At 32.2% G+C, this 16,759-nt stretch overlaps 2 protein-coding genes across 2 annotated transcripts; one reads left to right on the forward strand and one right to left on the reverse strand.

The window, feature by feature from the left end:
• Window positions 1-1,501: 1,501 nt before the first annotated feature.
• Window positions 1,502-5,472, reverse strand: LOC131849773 (vesicular inhibitory amino acid transporter). Its single transcript, XM_059199890.1, has 4 exons — window positions 4,815-5,472; window positions 3,374-3,536; window positions 2,915-3,044; window positions 1,502-2,829 (listed from the first exon to the last, which is right to left on the reverse strand). The coding sequence occupies exons 1-4, from the start codon at window positions 4,951-4,953 to the stop codon at window positions 1,645-1,647; spliced, it is 1,617 nt and encodes a 538-aa protein (XP_059055873.1). The 5' UTR covers window positions 4,954-5,472; the 3' UTR covers window positions 1,502-1,644.
• A 735-nt stretch (window positions 5,473-6,207) lies between these two features.
• On the forward strand, window positions 6,208-13,131 carry LOC131849679 (uncharacterized). Its single transcript, XM_059199792.1, has 10 exons — window positions 6,208-6,273; window positions 6,760-6,930; window positions 7,713-7,790; window positions 8,402-8,543; window positions 9,526-9,757; window positions 10,305-10,494; window positions 11,180-11,279; window positions 11,787-11,909; window positions 12,381-12,502; window positions 12,961-13,131. Exons 1-10 carry the CDS (start codon window positions 6,208-6,210, stop codon window positions 13,129-13,131), a joined length of 1,395 nt encoding a protein of 464 aa, XP_059055775.1.
• The last annotated feature ends 3,628 nt before the right edge of the window (window positions 13,132-16,759 follow it).

Here is a 16,759-nt window from a genome sequence, read left to right on the forward strand (position 1 = left end):
GAATAAACTTCATAATCAATGTCATTTTGATACGATTTATTATATGCAGTTTTTGTTATTTAGAAAAGATTTGATAGATGTGTTTGCATACGCAAATGGCATCTAACAATTATTCTGAAAAGAATAAAGTATATGAAGTTAATAGTTGATTTTTGTTGTTTTTAAAGATATGTCATATATCGCATTATATGTCATATATTGATATGTAGGCATAAAACTATATACTACGACGGCTTCTGGTACTATCTATAGTTTAAATAATTTCTCATCAATTTCAAATAAGGTTTCATTCCGGTACATTAATTGTTCTCATTACTTCTATATGTAAGTATTTAAGGCTGTATAACTAGGGCTGTGATATATGTACTATATAAGAAATCGATTTAATATTGAAAAATAATATTTTTACCTTAATCGATTATTATTTTTTCCACAATAAAATTTTTGTGAATATGTTAAAAACATGTAGAAAAAACCAACACCTTTGTTTTTTAGGGCATCAGTTGCTCTTGTATTCTTAAGAACACTTGGATGAAAAACATCGGATGCAATAATTATTAGAAAAACAAGCTAGTCGGTATCTAGATGTAACATTTTATTCTCTAGTAAACAACAGCCACTAAATATCTATAACTTTTTCTTTTCCTGTATATTGACATTACAAACCTAAATAATTATCGCGTGTGATAAAGGTGAAGTTTTTGGCATATTAATTTACTTTCTTATAATCGAGTATTTTTCACATCCCTAGTATAAATATATTATTATTTGTTATGTGTAAATGAATAATTGCATATAAAGTGTATATCTATATCAACTGTATATCTAAGATTACAATTAGATATGCGTTAGAACCGTTATTGTCATTACACGTTACCTCGCATTCTCATAAATCACTATTATATTACTAATCTAAGTAACATGTATTATACATGTACAATTACTAATTATTATATTCAACAACAATAATTAGGTTCGAAATTGAATACACAGTAATATTTTCTATACGTGTAACATTATTTCTTGTTATTATATTAATTTCGGTAAATACTTGTAATACATAAAATCTCATTTGTATATTGTTATTATAGGAATATAAAATAATTTATATTAACAGAAATACCTGAAATATTACTAAAATTTTAATTATTTTAAGAACTGTTTTTATTTATTAATTATAAACTAAAACCAACAATCAATGAGATCAGTATTATTATAAATCTACAATAAATGCCTAGCATTATTTAATAAGTATGTAAAGATATTCCAAACATTATGCGTAGTTAACATTTTTACAAGCAAAGTAAAATACTTGTATGGTTTAGTGATATAAGTGTCATTATGGAAGACTTCGTTGATATATTTATAATTTATATAACATCAAAAACATAAATTATTAGATACTATTCTGGAAGACCATTGATTACATTATATTTTATTGTATAGGTAAATACATATTTATAATAATCAGTAAAATGTCACAATAAATTTGTATACATATATCTCTAACATTTTAATTGTAATAACGTCAAAAAAGGTTTTGTTGCACTAAGTTAGAACATTTCCTTTTGAAATCAACTCAAACACGTAAGTTTGCATATATCTAAAAATAGTTCAACAATTGTCTAAAACTACAGCAGTAAATTAGAAAGGTAAGCCTATTTTGAAAGCTTTTATGAGAGCTGAACCAGAGTCATACATGCCTATAACACCAAACAGAACACCTAGGCCTATAATGAAGTAATCGTAAGCAATAGTGGTACTCTCTAACTGATTGCCTTTCAATTTAAGATGAAAGTATGCAGGCCAGATAAAACTCAACATTGTGCCAGTAAAACTGCCGATGAAACCCATTAAGATAGCAAAATGTGGTATGAATATAGCCATCAATATAGTGAACATTATCACACCTAATCTCCAAGCAAGACCCCAAACTTTCAGTTCGCCATCCAAAGCATAAATTACAGGGAAGAATGTTTTCGGTTTACCTCTGAAGAGGGCACGTTCTAACAAGTCACAAGCTGCGTAATACGGCAATGGGTAGCTTAACACAGCTTTGATGACCAAAAAGAAATTAACAAGCCCTTTAAATCCTGCAGAACGGAGGTTATTCGTGATAACTTGTTGAGTATCGTTTTGAAAGGTGAGGAAGCATAAATATCCAAATATAGATTTGAAAGCGGCAGCTGCAATATGGGACCAGTTCAACATCCATTCAAATCGGGATCTATCTTCCATATTACCTTCCAATGTCGGTAGAAAAATCTGAGAAGTGTATGAGAACACGATAACTCCTAAGCTAATTGGAAAATTTTCGAAATCCAAACTCCACTTGACTTTAGACCATCCCCAATCTCCAATATAAAGAATGCAATAACCGAGAACAATTGCGTTTATGATTAAATGGCTCATGGTACACCAAAAAGATAGCATACTGACGCTTTTGAGTGACTTCAAGAAGGCTAGAGGTAAGAGAAATATTCCCGTCAGCATCATCCAAGATCGAGTATCAATAGAGCCATCAGGGAATGTGCCTATCATTAAATCACCGCAGACCACTACGTAAAGGATACAGGTCATTAGCAATTCAATGATTTGGGCGATATTGACTATTCTAGCACCGTATTTTCTGCCGAAGCATTCTTTAGCAATGCTGACATAAGAGTCACGAACTCTTACTCGCTGGCCAGATACAGGGTCATCTTCGTAGAGGCATTCAACGAGAATTTTACCAGTGTAACAGCAGATGTGCGCGATGCCTATCATTGCAGCGATGGCCCAATAACCGCCTTGTAGTACAGCAAACGGGAGCGAAACTACGAACATGCCCTGTAATAAAGTTAAGTATTTTTAAAAATACTGTACATTTATCTTTAATAATGTTTTTGTTAATAAAATAGATGCAAAACTGTACCTGGATAGCGTTAGTAACGTTCCAAGCGGCTTGGAATTCATTAATTTTGGCACCAGGCTTACCACCACCTTCTTCGAAACCGCCTTCCTCTGAAGATGCATAGAAATCAACACTTTGCATGCTTTGAGTTCTGAAATAATATTAATAATGTATATTAATTTTTTTTCGTCTTATTTACCTAAATGATGCAGGTATATCTTATATGCTTTAAAATACCCTAATTCTATCTACTAGTGGTGGCTACAGACTAAAGTCGTGTCCATCAGGCATAAGTTGGCCTTTAGCCGCTCCATAAGTCCTTTTTGGAGTGTCATCTGTATTCACCCCATATCGTTCGGTGAAGCTGTAAAGGCTAGCTGCAGCTAAAAGCATTAGAATAGTTCGAAAAAAGTACTTATATTTCTTTAGCTTATGGCACACAGACACACACATTCATATTTTAATGTCTTATTTCCATACCTTGGTGCTTGGCCATCTTGTTGGGGGTACGTATTTTGGTAACTGGTAAATGTGTCCTCAGCCTGCAGGTTGCCGCTCAGGAACGGGTTTGTTGGGTTGGTGGATTGATACGTCGGCGATGTGGTTTCGTTCATAGTGGACAGCTCACAGCTCTCACCCATGTCTAAATTAAAAATTACAAATATTTTTTAAATATAAATAGAAAAATAAAGGTATGTTCTTTTCTATGTAATTACATTAAGTACTAGCTGTACCCGCGACTTCATTAGCGTAAAATAGTGACCTTGACCAGATGATGAAATAATATTTAATGAAATACTAACCCAATAAAAGCCAAACAAAAAAGTTTCATCGTCCTAGCTTCAAAAATAACGATTCTTCCATACAACCTTTCATCTCTCCATTCAACAACTTACCCTTTTTGCGCATTAAAAAGTAGCCTATGTCTTTTCTCAGGGTAGACTTTCTAGGATAGACATTCTGTGTACTAAATTTCATTTAAATCGGTCCAGTAGTTTTGGCGTGTAAGCGAGATAGACAGACAGAGTTACTTTCGCATTTATAATATTAGTAACGAAGGTAGTAAAGATTTTTTACTAGAATAGAATGCCAAAGCTGGCGGCCATTTAAAGGAACTGCCCGTTGCCTTTATATATGAACAGCACCATGGTATCTACTCCTCATATGATGATATACCTGAGGATTGATTGCCTCTATACACCGTAATTATTCTGAATTACTATATATAATTATATTCAAGGATTATTTTTATATAGGTATATATTAGTGAACTACTTTTTGAAAAGCTATCTATACTCGCTAGACATTTTTTTATATACAATTACTGAAGATTGTCAAGAGAGAATTACCAACCCCGTATTGTATAAGTATTAGAAATACATACAATTATCCTTTTTTCTTTAAGTATTTATTGATTTCATTTTTAACCATTACTTATAAAACAAACAAGCAATAATCAAATCATTCCTCTCTACAATATTCATGATAGAGAGAAGAAAATTGATTTCGTTATGTAATTGTCAAAACATCTAATTGTATAGCATAGATATACATGTATACGACTGACCTAGTTGATAACTACTTTCATTTGATAATTTCGTTAAAATGTAATTAAAGCTATAATTACATCTTCATTACAGTTTACATTCAAATGTAATAAAATGATTCTAGGGGGAGGTGATTATTAGTAATGGGGACTAGGACCTCATTGCTAGCAAAGTTCCATATCAAGTTTACCTCCACGAGGTCCCCCTTGGAAACCATCGAGGTAATTCCTGGTGACTTTATGATGGACAGACTGACTTGACCTCATACTCATCCTATTATCCTCCACTGGTGCCCCGCCAGCGTATACCATTAGCGCAGGCAGGTGCAAAATCCATTAACGTCTATTGAAAAATAAAAATAAAATGATTCTTACCTAGATTGGCAAATCTAACATTTTGTGGTGGTCGGGGCGGTGGGCCCGGTTTGTCAGGCATCTGCTGCCTGACGGTCTGCATTGCCACGTCCAGAGCATTCTTTAGCGGTGGTAATTTGAATCGACCCAAGTTTATCATTTTGCTGATATTTCCAAAATTTTTTCAATAAATTTAAAACGACCTTGATCGCGATTTATATATATATATTCCTTTTTCTTTATATTATTGTCGATATATTAAAATTTGTTTTCAATAATAGTAATTATATGAATATAATATATTAATAATTGTAACTTATCACTTCAAAATTGACGTTTACGGGAAGACATCGATTTTTTGTAACTCTATATAATTTACATATATATAACTATTTCTAATTATATTAAATTTTACACTAATTTGGAAGACTTCTTTACACTATACTATGTTTTTTTAAATATTACATTATTGTAATAATTTGCCTAGAGGCTTTACAGCAGCCATTTTCAGGGCTTCATTTAATCCTTCATTTTTGAAAATTTTCAAAGTATTGCGTTTTATTTTTTGTATTAACACTTTCACAATTCACTAAACTATGTGTATTACTGTTTACGTTTGTATTTTGTGGGATTTTAACATTTTATTGGATTTTCTTTTGTGCGATTGCTATTCGGGTCAGTTTTGTGCTCGGCGGGGGTGGGTGGATCGACGCGGGGAGGATGCGCGGAGCCACGATCGATATAATGGGATTCTGAGGATGTCTTACTCACTCCCGAGAGCTGAGACAGCATACTCACCGATTTATGATTTTCAATTATTATAAATCTCTTTAATTTTAAATTTAATTTACTGTTAATGAAAGAACGAGAGTCATTTCTTTAGCAAATCAAATAATACCAATTATTGTAATGGTTCTACATGATTGCGTTGCGTCGTTCATTATTTATTAATATATTTTTAATGTAATTTACAAAAAATCTTGTAATTTGAATATTACTGATTTAATAACGAAATTAGAATAAAATACAATGTGTTTATTGTACTTTTATAAATAAAAACGTAATACTTTTAAATATTTCTGTAGCTTTAAAGTTTTATTTGCTAATTATACTAAATATACCTATTATAATAAAATAAGTAGCAATTAATGTATATAAAATATATATAATAATTTAATTTTAATACATGAATAATAATTTAGTAATAAAAGCTAGTACTATTATTGCAGACGAATGTACTCAGTATTTTTTATTACCTCAAGAGATTGTTAACTTCTATGCATATATAGCTAATAAAACTGGTAACTGGTGACGATAAAATTAATTATTATACTATTTCATAGTAATTGGTCGTAAACAAGCAGGTATGCAGTAGGTATGGTTATGGGGTAACTACAACAGCCAACTTGCAGATATGTCTTGCAGTGACTGTCGACTAACTTCATTATATTTATTTGTAACATGTTTTTATGGATTAACAGTAAGTGTTGTGTCAGCATAGCATACATTTTTATTGAACGATGACCCATCCTTATATTACGTCATCTGAATTTCATGATTCTACCACTCGGAGGCGTTGTTGTCACAGCTGGTCACATTTGAGACTTTCTCCTCCTAGTCTGACGTGACATATTTTGAAAATTTTTACTAGTTTATCGGGTATAAAATTGTCAACAAACTAATTGAAACTTTATTCTGATACAGATGAAATAAGTTGTTCGTTAAAACTTTGTATTTTATTACGTACTTGATTGAATAGAACTTGAACTGTCATGCCGTGAAATGTCGGATGCTTCCTCCCTCCTTGTCCTCAAAATGTGACGTAAATTGTGGATGACTCCCTATTATAACATGATAGATTCTACGCTAACGGGGCACCAGTGGAGTGTAAAGATGATATCAGCTCCGTAAGTTAAAATAATAAAAGGACAGAGGAGAAAATAATAATGTTGATGCTTACTTATAGAATGCCTATATGGTAAAAAACCATCCATGTTGCCAAGAGCCAAGCGAAAACCTGACACTAGCAATGGTGATTGACGCCTTTGAGATATATGGACATGACCCCACCGACAAGTTGGATCATTTGGCCCACTACCAAATTGAAATGATGAAGATCAAGCGAGCGCCAGATCAAGTATTGTATTTTTTTTTTAATTTGTATGTACCTACCTGGAGTGGAGATCAATCTGCGGTCCACTTCACATATATGAACCGGGCATGTATTACTTTGTTATTTTTATATGAAATTCCTATATGTTGCCATTCTTGGGGTCTACAGTGTCCCTTGTGGGTACTCTTTAATTTCACTGTTACATCAACCGAAACAGCATTATCTTTTGTCATGGACATTGGAAATTTCCTTTTGGGATTCATCTTGATTTATTTTTGTTGGTATTTATGGATTAAAATGTTTAAAAACTAAAAATATTCCATCAGTCTATATACGATATTTATAGACAGGTTGGGCCTATGCAGTCCAGAAGCCAAAAGGCTTTTGTCTATTATACCTAGCCACAATGAGGGTAAATAATTAGAATAATTCAGAGAAAGAATGCAGTCAGATGTGAGTACATAATGAATTATATTGTGAACACATAAAAACTGACAAAATACATGTTATACTTCACATTCCCGTAAAGTTATTATTGAGCGGAGCACGAAACGCGGAGCGATCTTGAAGATCAGATTTGCACTCCTTGTAACTTGTAAAGATACTTCTCCAAAAGTTCTTGACCAGTTGAGACCAAAACTTCATCGACCTTCGTTTATCACTCAAAAAAATTCCGGTCGTTCAAGGTTGACTTTTTAAAAATAAACGCGTTCTGCTCCAATTGTGGCCTGGTGAGTAAAGAACACACCGGTAACAAACCTAGTTATTATTTATACCGTACCGTCGAAATAAAAATATTGTTTCAGTACATCATAAACGAACACGTTCATATAGCAACAGATCATCTGGGAAGGTTCATCAACATGCATATTAAGGAACTCAAGGTTTGTGATACATCTATTAACATGGGATTCGAAACAAAGTCAAAGTAAAGTTTTTTTACCTGCCAGACTTACTGCTTACAGTCTAATAGTCATTTTATCATAATTAATATTATAAATTAAAAGACTGTGAAAGATGGGTTAATGAACTTTACAGTAATGTAGATTATACATCAGAATAACACATACCTGCAGTGTTGATTCGTACAGGTAAAATACTGATATTCTAGATTACTAAACGTATAATAATTTTTAAAATTGATATTGTATATTTTGAGACAAAATCAAAAAATACTAATTATATAAAAATCAAAATGTAACGTATAATTTTTATCTAACTCTACTATTAAAAAAATAACGATTATTATTTTCATTGGTTTTCGAATGACTTGTAAAAGATCTTTTTTATGTAACTGGAAGAGCTAATCACTCACCCCATTATATTTCTACATGAATAACACTATGGACCACGTCATCATCACATGTCCGTGGTACCTCACATGTATGATGTCATACCGGAGAAATAATATGTTAAAACTCTAATTTGTTTATTTTGTACAAAGTCTCCCTTGACAAGAGCACAGTAATAGTTAAATTGATTATACATGTTGCAGGTATTGCTGATATCATTAGAGGATGCCATAGACAACATGCTGACTATGTACGACAATCATAACGCTATAAAAACAGAAAGGGTGGCTACGTACAACGCCGCTGGTGGCGGTGCCGTGCCATCAGAGTTCTATCTTAGCCAAGGTCTAAATTATTATCTAAATATTAGCTCACCCGGAAGCATTGTTTCTCTATAAAAATAATGACTGAAAAATTATTATCCTACTCATATTTGCAACTATATAGTCTTAGGAAAATAAGCCTCTACCGTTCAGGCAGAAACTTACGCTTTAATAAATGTCTGGAAGTGTCTGGATGTCGATTAGAATATATACATTTATTCGGACAGTCAAGCTGCTCTTCTAGTATTTCACTCGTACGAAATCCGATCTAAAGTCATTAGAAACTATATCTTGCTTCTAAATAAAGGAGGAAGCAGAAATAGTATTGTACTGAGACAGGGGCGGATCTACCTAAGGGCTTTTTGGGCTGCAGCCCAGGGCCCCGAGGATAAAAAAGGCCCCCAGTCCTCACTGAACCGATAATTAGAATATAAAAAATATCTAGAAAATTAAAAAACCTATCATAAGGTTTGCAATCCTGAGATCAATCAACCCAGGCAAATGCGCGACTATCGAAAGGAACGGGGAATTTCTGGTCGCTTCGTTTTTGGTCGGTGTATTTTTTTAGTCAAGTAATATAATTACGTAGGCCCCTAAGTAGATTTAGCCCAGGGCCCCACAAATTCACGATCCGCCCCTGTACCGAGATACATACTATATACCATACAGATATAATATTGTATGGGCACTTAAACATTGAAGATAATGAAAATGTCGACCAACGAAGGTTAAAACAATAGCCTACAACTAAATATGCACCAAAAATTTCATAAAATATCGGTAAATACGACGATAGAGGAGTTTAACAGACACGGTCACGAGTTTTTTATGTATTAAAATAATTTTGAATAAAAAACTTAATATTTTTCAATCTCATAATCTAACTAATAAGGATTACGATTTGCCTACACACGAAATGTCTACTTAGGAAGCGATTAAGGTCGCTCCTTACCGTTTCGATTTGAAAGTCGTGTGTAATCGCTTCACTAGTTTTTTTTTTACAGAATACTATTGCGGCAGGAATGTTTACATTTTCTTGTCAGAGTTATACAGTGATATTTACAACATGGGGCGAGGGCCGGCCCCCTACTGCAAGGGTCGGGCCTTCCACTTTATAGGCTTTGTCCACTTAATGGACGACAAGCATTACTTCTTGGAAGAGGATCCTAATATAGTATTTCAGATGGACAACTTTTTACATGGACTGGAGTGTCATCTAGGAATATGTATATTCAGGTACTTGCCTATTATTATACATCAGTATGTTTTAATATGTGGTCTGCCCCTGGAGCCCGCGAGTATATATTTTTTAAGGGATGATAATAGTGTATGTACTTGCCTATGCCAACGGTATATGCTGGCGGGGCACCAGTGGAGAATTATAAGATGAATATGCAGTCAGGTCAATTTACCAGAAATTTAATAAGATGGTTTCCAGAGAAAATCGCATTCAGGTCAATCTGACCTGGTACATTGTTAGCAATTAATCCACATTACTAACAATCTAGTATATGTTTGGGGTTCTGCCGTCTTATCTATAGACATTTTTTAATTGTGCTTGTTTTCTAAGGGTCGTGTCGACTGTAAAAGTTTAAGAACAGTTGATATAATTTTTGGTGTAGGTTAGTTTGTAGTAGTTGTTTTTAGTAGTATATATAATAAGTATTTAAATCACTAGATAGATAAATAATATACAGACGATAGTTTTATAGTGGTTGAAGCACTGTTAGATAAGTATATTTTTATACTTCAGGGAAAAAATAAATTTAGTATTATTTTACAGATTTCCGTTTAAGAAGAATTTGCAGCATATCCGCGATGTATCCACTTTACCTAAAGCTATTGTGAAATGTGGTACGGATATGTATAAGTTGCCACCTTTAACAGCTGCATCCTGCATCATCACATCAGGATCCTTTATTCTCGACTTTAATATACAGGGTATAAGGTTCAGGCATTATGACTATTTACTAGTAAGTGTATAATAAACTTATTTATTCTCTGATTGTCTATATGTGTTTAAATAAAATAAAGTCGGTTTTCGAGTCCACTTATAACTGAAAATCGGTTGGGAATATTTTTGTGATTTGTCTCTTTTCAGAATAGCGGAATAACTATTATAAAATTAAAAAAATATATTTTATTGTATATTTTGTATAATTAATTTACTAAACAAATAATAGCATTTACAAAGCAAGCTATCTCACTACTAGGTCCCTTACAGGACACTGCAAATTATGTGTGCCCAAATGAATCTGCAGATTTTGCCAAACTGAAGACGAAACGTCACTACACATCGTATGTCGTTGTAGACCACGCATGCATAAACGAAATATATTCTTTGGAAAGTTTACACTCTATCCTGAGGTGATCATGGCTCCAAAGAATATCGTTCCATTCTTGTCCCTGGGCCTGGGTAGTGAACTCTGAAGAAGGGCGAGCAGAGGTCTATGTAGGTCGCAGTGCTATATGTAGGTTCAAGCACCTGACAATAGCCCAAATCACCCAATAAAAAAGCTACCTCTCTACCATACATAACTTACTATTACTACTAGATGTCAGGTAGTAAATTACTTCCAATAACATAATACCAAACAAAAGCTATGATTATATTATGTCTTTTGTTAATGAATGTTGTAAGTAGCATTAAATTTTCAGACTATACCTAATGGACACACATTTTATACCAAAGAGAGTAATTCTCCATTAGTTTGCGATCACCATGTCTGCGAGTGGAATAACACAAACTTCTATGGAGGTATGTTCATTTAATACTGTTACGCTGGCGGACTATAAAATTGGACACGGTTAAAGTTTATATAGCGACTTTATTTTTTATTTAAGTACATAATTTCTAAAATAAAAGTAACTTAAGTTACTCTTTATAAAATTAACTATCTGCGAGTGAAAGTCGCGATAAAATCGGTCCAGCCATTTCAAAGATTGAATGATGAACAAACAGACGGTTACAGTTAGTCTGACAGACATTTTTTTTCAAATTCTTCGATGCAAAAAGCATTTATTGAAAAGCTGTCAATTTGAAATTAGACAATTGAATATTATGTATTTGTACAGATGGTGTATTATTTTTTTGATGATGGTGTGATATTTATTTAATAATAATTAAAAAAAAAAACTTTATTTTTTTAATAAAAAATAATTACACACACTATCTTACGTTTGATACACGCACACACACTCACACACATGAGAGGTGACCACTGTTTAATAAGTAGGTACTTAGATTATTTTTTATTTCGAACAGGTCCTTTCATAATACCGGGAGACCCAGGAACTGGACTATCTCCTATTCCACCATTCCTGGAGCAAACGACAGAGACGCCATTCACCACTACAGAGCCAGGGACTATAGAATCAAACGTTACATGTAAGTTGTAATTTTTTTTTTTTAATATTTTTATTGACACCAATTTAAGTAGTTACAGTTATTCTCCTTATAAACTATTACATTTTTGTGTAAATTGTTTTTGTGACGTAATTTGAACTAAGCACTTACATACTATACATATGTGTGATAAAGTTTGAAATAATTTAAAGTTATGTCCACTGGCATCTAATCAATCATGATTAATACTTGATATTGATAACCATTTTTACGAATATTGCGCTGACGGAGGTGTATGAAATTTCGCACACTTATAGTTTATATAGAGGAGTGCAGAATACTAATATACTTTTAAAATTAGGTATATAAAATACATGAAGTCAATACAAAAATACATTTCACATACTACCATGTATTTGATACACATCTTATGTTCAAATTTATAATTTAAATAAATTATGGTAGATTTTAGACCATTGGCCGACTACTAGTTTAATTAAATTTTTTGTGTAGATACTTTGGATGGCTGCTGGTTTATGTTCCCTCCGAACTATGGATCAATCGCAGGGGTCAGTTATTTGGACCCACTTACTGTCAACGAATATAGATTCACCTGCCAAGGGTCCGGGAATAAGGTACAGTATCGTTTCAATTAATTGTTTATACAAGATTTTTTCGTAGCATTCTGTGGATCTACCGTACGAATGCCGTTTCCATGGAGTGGCAGGAACTTTTTTTTTTTTATTTAATTGGATGATGCCCACGTGATGGCCAGTGGTAACCGTCGCCGATATACAGCACTACAGACATCACATTATCATGTGAAACCCGTAATACTTCTTATCTTGCCATTCCAGAGGAATCAGAAGACATGCTTCTTATTAAAAATTAACTGCCTAATCTGTACTTTTTAATTATAGTCTATGAGTGATGTATAAGCTATGTTCTGTAAAGTTTCATCAAAATCCATTCAGTAGTTATTGCGTGAAAGAGTAACAAACATGCGTACATACTCACAAACTTTCGAATTTATAATTTTTAGTAAGAAGGAAGATGTGACATTTTTTTCAAATTCGCTAACTGTGATCCTCAGGGTCTTTACTGGTACCCGCAATGGATGGGCGTGCCACCTCACCATCCGTACCCACAGTCTGGAGACGTCCCCAGCGACATCCAGCAGGTGGCGCCTGGTATCTTCTATCCTCACCAGCAAGGCCAGATACCGCCCAAGATGATGATGCCAGATCCATCGAAACACGCTTAATTCTAATAGCAATTTATTTGTACATTATATGACTTTAGTCCTTAGTATTTATAGAAAAAGTTTAATATTCCAATTATTGTCTTTAATTCTTTGAGACTGCTTCGATTGCCATTTCGTTATACCCCACGGGATAGACATAAATTGGGTCATAAAAAAATTAAATAATATATCACAACTACATAAGTAAATTAATATAATAATATCATTAGACAATTAACACAACACCAACTAGTTTCAAGCTATAAGAGCTCGTGTCATGGGTACTAAATAACTGATATAACTACTTAGATTTTTTTTTATTAAATAACATACATAATAAACATCCAACCAATACTACCAGCGTATGGTCATGAATACAAATATTTGTACCGTGCTAAAATTCGAACCAGCGACCATAGGAAGTAAGGCGATGTGCTAAACCGTAGACCACCTAGACTGTCAATACTTTGAGGTAGCCACTATTGTCATAGGATTAACATATACCACATGACATAGAGGTAGAGAATAGTTAGTTAGTCAAAAAACTAAAGACAACTAATTTATCTACTTATGTGCGTTAATTAGTAATAGAAAAGCTTGTACACATTATATAAACAAGATACGATAGAGCTTCCGATATCCCGACGCTGTTGTAAACGTCCTAATCGACTCCGGATATAGTGATTTCCTAATTATTATCATCGTAAATATGTATAATGTGTACAATTGTTAACAACAGTGAAAATAACATCACCTTAGTTGTAAATTGCTGGTAACAATTGCAAAGAAAGAATTATCCTTTTTATGAAATGGAATTGCAAAGGTGAAGATGTTGTACCCACTGTGTGTTGCCATTCCAGACGAAGTGGATGCGTCGATACCTTTATACATACTCCATATCTTACCCTGTAACCGAAACAATCCAAGTTGGCATTTGTAATAAGTGGAGTAGAAGTGCACGCGCAGATGATCGGTTATAAGCCTCTATACTTACGTCATTACGATGGCCTGAGCCGAGGTTCGAACCCTTAGCGATGCCCTCTCATAATTTTTTCCGTGGGTTTGGAATGCCATTTGCATTCACCCCATATCATCCGGTGAAGCTGTAAAGGCCAGCTGCGACCAACAGCATTAGTATAGAGTAGTCCGAAAAAAAGAAAACTTCGAACAAAGTGAGAGATATACTCAGTTTCTATAATTAAAAATTGGATATACTTTAATTTACCTCCTGGAATGAAGTACCTACTGTATTCTTGTAGTGTAAGTTGAGTATACTCATAAAAATGTACCATAGGCTAAGAATAAAAAAAGCCAGAACTACAATTTTTAATAACTTTTATTCATATTAATAATAATTATAATTTACACAAACATAACGAAACCTAATGTCAACTTGATACAAACAACTTGACCGATCATATAACCTATATAATATTTAAAGTAAAATACAAAATTTGCAAGGTAAATATAATCGCCTAAAATCAAACTGAAATCAATAACAAAGTTATTATAAAAATAGGATACACAATAATGTATCAATTTATATATATAATAATAATAATAACTAGCTACAAGTTCTTGTTTCGCAAGGGTGCACAGAGTGTAACTATTTGCATCTTCCATCGCCTCATTTTGAATTAAACACCCAATTAACTTTAAATTCGACTTAACCTAAATGTTTATAGTAGACAATAAATTTTATTACTTTCTAAATCAAACGCTACATTTTAAATTAACATAAAATAATTTGTTATTTATACCGGACATCCATTAACTTTGTTATTGACTCCACAGTTGCAATACATTTTATTGCACTAAATGTATTTCTTACAAATATAACTGAACATTATACTTAAACATTTTCCAACGTCGCTGCAGCTATGCATGATAGAAAGCTGAAAAATTTAACTATACTCTACTTATATGGGTATATCGAAAAATAAAACTATCTTATACATATCACACTTTACAAGTTATTGTACCTCATCGCCGTTTCATATTTATAGTGTTATAACATAATAGATAAATCATTATTTAATGTGAAGAATATTCAGTTCTAACAGTCGCTTTTATTGCGATAAAGAAAATTACATTAATAAAATTTACTACAGGTTTAAGAAAGAATTAACATCTCAAGAAGTATACAATAGTTATAAATACTTGGTAGACAAGTACCTAAATAGGTTGGACATTAATTTTATATAAAATAAATATAACATACAAGTTAATATTTAGGATTTGGGTAAAAATAGTGTAATATTAGGGTTATACCAACGCAAGTAGAATATTACTCGCTGAACCACTTTTAGTAAAAAAAAAGTGATAAACTGAAAATAAACTGTGAATTCTTGTGTAGGTTCGTTGATACCTGTTTTATCTAAGAGTATGTATGACAGTTTTAAGTAGGTTTGTTCTATTTTGTCGATTTATTGCCATTTTGGTACAGTATGTAGCACCAATCGACGACAAAATCGTAAAATTTTTATTTTTTGTAAATAATTGGCTTGGTACTACTCAACTTACGGTTAACCCTGAATATTAATTAATAATTTTGTTTTGTTTTTACTTCAAAATACAATCTCAATATATAACAATCAATCTTTGACATGGAAAAATAAATGCATTAAACGAGAAGGGTTTTTTTAATCAAATGAACCAGCTGTACATGTGCACTTATGCTATGTTACATGTAATTTGCATATATCAACAACACGTCAGTCGTCACGCTATATATTTCTATACAGTATAAAATATAATTGTTGGTAAGAAAGAGACGGCTATAAATATTTATAGTATTATTTCTCTCATTTATTGTATTCAGGGTACATATAAAAACATTATTATGTGTCGACATGTAACTTTGATAAAATTAAAATTCAACGACTTATGTTGTCCTATCTCGCTATGAATGAGTCCAACAGTCAAATCCACTAATCTTAAAATAATCGTTACATTTTCTGAGATTATCCAATATTTTAAATAATTCGTGACGTCATAACCTTTTTACGAACTATTAGAAAACAATAAAAATTAAATCTAATTTAACTATTAAAAATGTTTTGTCACATTCTTACAAATAAAGAAAATAAGTCGAAAATAAAAGACATGAAAATTCAATAGCATAATCTGTTTCTTAATATTACGAACAACTACAGTACCTTTTATATTATTTTAATAAAATTATAATACTACAAATTTCGAATACCCTACTCGAGTTCTCTTTCTTACCAACTTTAATATTCAGATGCTATGCAGTTAGCCAATATTAATCTTGCGCTATTAGGACAAAGCCGGAATTACATTACTGTAAGCGACATTTATAAATATATAATAATAATAATAATAATAATAATAATAATCTAATAATAGGGCTATCCCTACATTATTATCTACAGAGTTAGCCGTAAATTGTATACATGTAATATGTTTATATATATACATAAAAATATAAGCATTTGTACAAATACAACAAATTTAAAACAATGTTTATATTATCAGTTTATCAGTTATAAAAGAAATGAGTCAATTTTGTAACAGTGCAGTCTTGTATAGTTTTTATACAATATATTATATTTATTTATTTATATAATCAATACATATAACACATATTATAATAAATGTTCTATATCATTTGAAACAACTAACAAGT

This window comes from Achroia grisella, unplaced genomic scaffold, assembly GCF_030625045.1.
Source record: "Achroia grisella isolate CSIRO2021 unplaced genomic scaffold, CSIRO_AGI_Agris_v1 utg660, whole genome shotgun sequence".
In the NCBI taxonomy this organism is placed as follows: domain Eukaryota; kingdom Metazoa; phylum Arthropoda; class Insecta; order Lepidoptera; family Pyralidae; genus Achroia; species Achroia grisella.

Coding starts and splice junctions, on each gene's coding strand:
- LOC131849773 (XM_059199890.1), bottom strand. CDS start 4,953: ATGATAAACTTGGGTCGATTCAAATTACCACCGCTAAAGAATGCTCTG. Junction 3,537..4,814: donor TGTTAGATTTGCCAATCTAG/GTAAGAATCATT, acceptor TTTTTAATTTAG/ACATGGGTGAGAGCTGTGAG. Junction 3,045..3,373: donor CAAGATGGCCAAGCACCAAG/GTATGGAAATAA, acceptor ATATTATTTCAG/AACTCAAAGCATGCAAAGTG.
- LOC131849679 (XM_059199792.1), top strand. CDS start 6,208: ATGTCTTGCAGTGACTGTCGACTAACTTCATTATATTTATTTGTAACA. Junction 7,791..8,401: donor TGCATATTAAGGAACTCAAG/GTTTGTGATACA, acceptor TACATGTTGCAG/GTATTGCTGATATCATTAGA. Junction 11,910..12,380: donor TATAGAATCAAACGTTACAT/GTAAGTTGTAAT, acceptor TTTTTTGTGTAG/ATACTTTGGATGGCTGCTGG.